This window comes from Otolemur garnettii, unplaced genomic scaffold, assembly GCF_000181295.1.
Source record: "Otolemur garnettii isolate 467f Iridium unplaced genomic scaffold, OtoGar3 scaffold00064, whole genome shotgun sequence".
Lineage (NCBI taxonomy): Eukaryota > Metazoa > Chordata > Mammalia > Primates > Galagidae > Otolemur > Otolemur garnettii.
The window spans coordinates 456,468-460,930 of record NW_003852459.1 but is presented as its reverse complement, the minus strand read 5'-3'; the positions used below and the strand labels follow the sequence as shown (position 1 = coordinate 460,930).

At 33.0% G+C, this 4,463-nt stretch overlaps 1 protein-coding gene across 1 annotated transcript in view; it reads left to right on the top strand.

Annotated features, from left to right (window-relative positions):
* The window catches only part of LOC100949794 (low-density lipoprotein receptor-related protein 1B-like), a gene marked incomplete at its 3' end in the record, with an annotated part of 1,553,965 nt that overhangs the window by 1,143,244 nt on the left and 406,258 nt on the right, over nucleotides 1-4,463 (top strand). The window contains exon 18 of the mRNA XM_003793025.1: nucleotides 523-648. Coding sequence (XP_003793073.1) covers nucleotides 523-648 — 126 coding nt within the window. The remainder of the gene's footprint in view (nucleotides 1-522; nucleotides 649-4,463) is intronic.

Below are 4,463 nucleotides of genomic sequence, written 5' to 3'. Positions count from 1 at the left end.
CAAGTAATGCATTTTTCTTTTCTGGGTTTTTCCTTCCATTCCTAAGAAACATTGGTTAAAGCAGAATAACAGTAAGTTTATTTAATGTGTTAAGAAATATTTGAGTGGTTGTGTGGCTTTAAAAAAAGGATTACTAATATATATAACTAAAATACTTGTAATATATACACTTTATGTTTAACATTAAAATTGGAGCTTAATTTTAAATGCTTTTGGTAAAAAATATTGATCCCCATTGATATAAGGGATGGAAAATCAAACAATGTTATAGCTAGTTTTAGTGGAGATATGAACAATGAATACATTTTCTTTTACTTGAGATTTAATTTCATGATGTTTTCTATAAAAATGATACATTCTAATAAAGCCTAGAATATTAATATTTGCTTTAAATTATGACAATGAATGAGAGGAGTGATGGTATTTGTTATAAGTACTGTAACATTTCTGTACCTATAATTCAAAATATTCATAACTTTATCTAATTTTAAATAATTAAACTTGCTTCTCCCTCCTCCCTAGTCAATCATAGCTGTCCTGATGATCAGTTTAAATGCCAGAATAATCGCTGCATCCCCAAAAGATGGCTTTGTGATGGAGCTAATGACTGTGGGAGCAATGAAGATGAATCAAATCAAACTTGCACAGGTAAAGGTTTGCTTAGGTATACATAAATCTTCTCCAAAGTTTGTTTCCATAAGAATGCAGGTCAGTGCTTTGAACTAAGCTGAACTTTCCTAGAGCTGATGATCTGATTATTGCAGTAGTAAATGAATTCAGCAGTTTGATGCCACAAGGGCTAGAATACAAATTATCTTTTACTTAATCCTTGAGCATGATGCTGCTTTCCAAACTAATTTGGCACTTCATCTATCCATATGGGTTGACTGTCACCACACTACTTGTACAAGACTTGTCCTTGCTGAATCTTACTTGGCAGTGGAAGCTGAAGTTTGTTAGCACTCTGTGATAGGCCATCTCACAAGGTAGTCTATACATTTTTACCTTAAAGGTATATAAATCTTATTTAGTCTACTATAAAATATTTTTGTGAATATTTTCTGCTCGTGGAACATTATTTACATGAGGTAGGTTGTTTTTTTTTCTTTCCCATAAAATCCCAAGACCACTAGTCTATTTATATTTCCAGATAATCAACCCTATTGTAACAAATCTCTGAATCCATAGCCAGATACTCACTGAATGGAAAGATATAGTTTGTGGTACAGATGACAACAGAATGGTAGAAAGGTCATTACTGGTCAGATAAATGTGGAAAAAATGATACTGACTAGCAGCAGTCTAGTGCTTTTCTTTAAATAATGAAGAAAAAAGCAGTCCATTTGATGACTCATGCTGATATGATCAGTAAAAACTGATTTTAAAAAAACCATTACATATAGAAGCATGAAAGCTTATCAACCACACCACCAACTCTTTCTGTCTTTATCAAAGTGAGCCTTACTAAATAAAAATTATTATAAAGGATTAGTGAATACTATAGAGGAGCATCTGGAGAAAATATACAGGGGTCAAGAAAATTGGTTTCTACTCTTGATTTTGCCACTGAATTTCTCTTAGAGTGACTTGTACCTCTCTACACCTCAATTTCCTCATGCATTTTTTTCAGCACAGTAAGATTATGAATTTACTAGAAATTACTTCCAAAGACATTTTCACTACATAAAAACAGCAATGGCAAGAGAAGAAAAGTTACCATTTGATAACTGTAACATAAATCTTAAGTTCTGCTTTTCTATAGTGACATATTTGTTGACTATCTATAGGCAGTTATTCTTTTGTCTCATGATTAAAAACTTCATCCAAGGGTGGCTCCTGTGGCTCAAAGGAGTAGGGTGCCAGCCCCATATACCAGAGGTGGCGGGTTCAAACCCAGCCCTGGCCAAAAATTGCAAAAAAGAAAAAAAAAAAAACTTCATCTAATATTTTATGAATATTTTTTTAAGTTTTAAGTTTTTTTCTTTGTGTGTGTGTGTGTGTGTGTCCCATAAAGTTGTTTTACAAAAGACTTTATAAGAGAAAGGAAGCTTTAGGAACCATCTGGTCCCAGATCCAACCTTAATCTAGTATTTATAGATGGGGTATGAGAAAGGGGACTTGCCTAAGCTTACATCATTGGTAAGAATGTAGGGGAATCTCAACACATTAGCTTTGTCTTTAAGGCTATTGCTGTTTATGCCAAACTACATGATCCTGCTAGAATTTAAGGTATGGTCAACTGAATTTTACTCAAGTTGCTCCTACAATATCACTATAATTTATAATGAAGCATTTTTAAGTGGGTGTAATTATTTTACTTCTAAGGTTAAGATTCATTTCAAAGATTATGCTTCATTTTGTACTAAATAAATGCATCTACTTTCATCTTAATGCAAAAGGAAGAGAAAAAAAGCATTGTTGATTTGATTCATATTACTTCTTCATTTCTACTAGATTTTAAAACTCTACATGTTTCTACCAGATTTTTATAGAAGCATTTATGATTGGCCAGGTACTTATAGTAGTAAAACTGGAAATGCTCAAGTATAAGAACACATACAACAATCTTAATTAGTAAGATTTCTAAGATATTTGAGTCCTGCAGTCCACTAAGAAATACACATAGAACGTAGCTTGCTTCAATGACACTTTAAGTGATTTCAGCTTAAGTCTGACACTCAGCACTAGATCTTTTTGTTAGTATACTTATGATAGCTATTATGGTCATGGAACATTTTAAGAACTTGAATAAAAAGGAAAAAGAGAAAATAAACATGTTTTTTAGCTTTGAAAACTATAAAGTGTATAGTCATATTCCAATGTACTTCCATTTCATTTTATTAAAACATATAATAAGGTCACAGAGTTTACCAAACCCATGGAAACCATGTTCTGTATTGGTTCATAGAGACCAATTTTCCTGGATGGATCATTTCTATCCATTCCTCAATAGGTGTATACATGGGCATAAATCCTAGATAAAGTCTTTCTGATGGGGACTTATTTTGTAATTGAATCCACTGTTCTGGAGCAATCAGCATTGTGACCATTCTATATCTAAAAGACAAATTTTTTTATGAGAAGTCAATTTTCTATTTAGTTCCTTTGGGATTTCTCTCTCATGAATCTATTGATTAATTAATTATGAACCAAAGTACTACTGAAAGAATGAAGGAAAATACACAATACCTTTCCTTAAGAAGCTTAAAAGTGAAGAGTAGGAGAAAGATTTGTAAACAACCTATTGGAATGCCATATTCAAGAACTAAATTTACCCACATGGGAACACATAGAAACTGTATAGAACTTAATCTCAGCTATCTAGGAAGACTACTTTAAGGAGGAAAATTCCTAGCTAAGCCTTATAAAAAGCTTAAGAAAAATTCTTTTTGACTAGATACGGCAAAGAAAAAAAATGGTATCATAATTTCTGGGGACCACCTCTCCATTGATAGAGCTGGACAACCACTGAAGCAGATAATCATGAGACTCTAGACTGGATGCAATGGCTCATGCCTGTGATCCTAGCACTCTTGGAGGCTGAAGCAGAAAGATCCCTTGAGTTCATAAGTTTGAGACCACCCTGAGCAAGAGAAAGATCTCATCTCTACTAAAAATGGAAAAATCAGTTGGGTGTTGTGGTGGGTAGTCCCAGCTACTCAAGAGGCTAAGTCAGGAAGATGGTTTGAACCCAGGAGTTTGAGGTTGCTAGAGGTAGGCTGATGCCATAGATGTCTAGCCTGAGCAAGAGAGAAATATTTTATTCCCCCAAAATAAAAATTTTTTAAAAATGAAACTTTAGAACAAATCAACCTAACAGACATTTCCAGAACATTCAACCCCAAAACTATTGAATATACACTCTACTCTTCAGCACATGGGACCTTATTCAAGACTGAACATATCTTAAGCCACAAAACAAGTCTCAACAACTTCAAAACCATAGGGATGATGCTATGTATCTTCTCAGACAACAGTGGAATAAAACTGGAAATCAATTCCAAGAGAAACACTTGCATAGACAGAGTTGCAGAATTCAAACAACCTACCACTGAATGATCCTTGGATCCATGAGGAAATTAAGATGTAAATCAAAAGATTTGTTCAACTAAACAACAAAGGACACAAGCTATCAAAATCTATGGGGTATAGATAGTAAAATAAGTACTAAGGTGAAAGTTCATAGACTTCAATACCTACATCAAAAAATCAGAAAGATCAAAAATTCACAACCTAACTTTATAATCTCAAAGAATGAGAAAAAGAAAAGCAAACCAGACCTAATGCCAGCAAAAGGAAAAAAACAAATAACAAAAACAAAAATCAGAGAACTAAATAAAATGGAAATCAAAATAAAACAACAAAAACAAAAAATACACCAAGTCACCAAGTTAAAAATCTGGTTAAAAATTGATAGCCCACTAGCACATTAACTGGAGTAGAAGAGAAATAATTCAATTAAG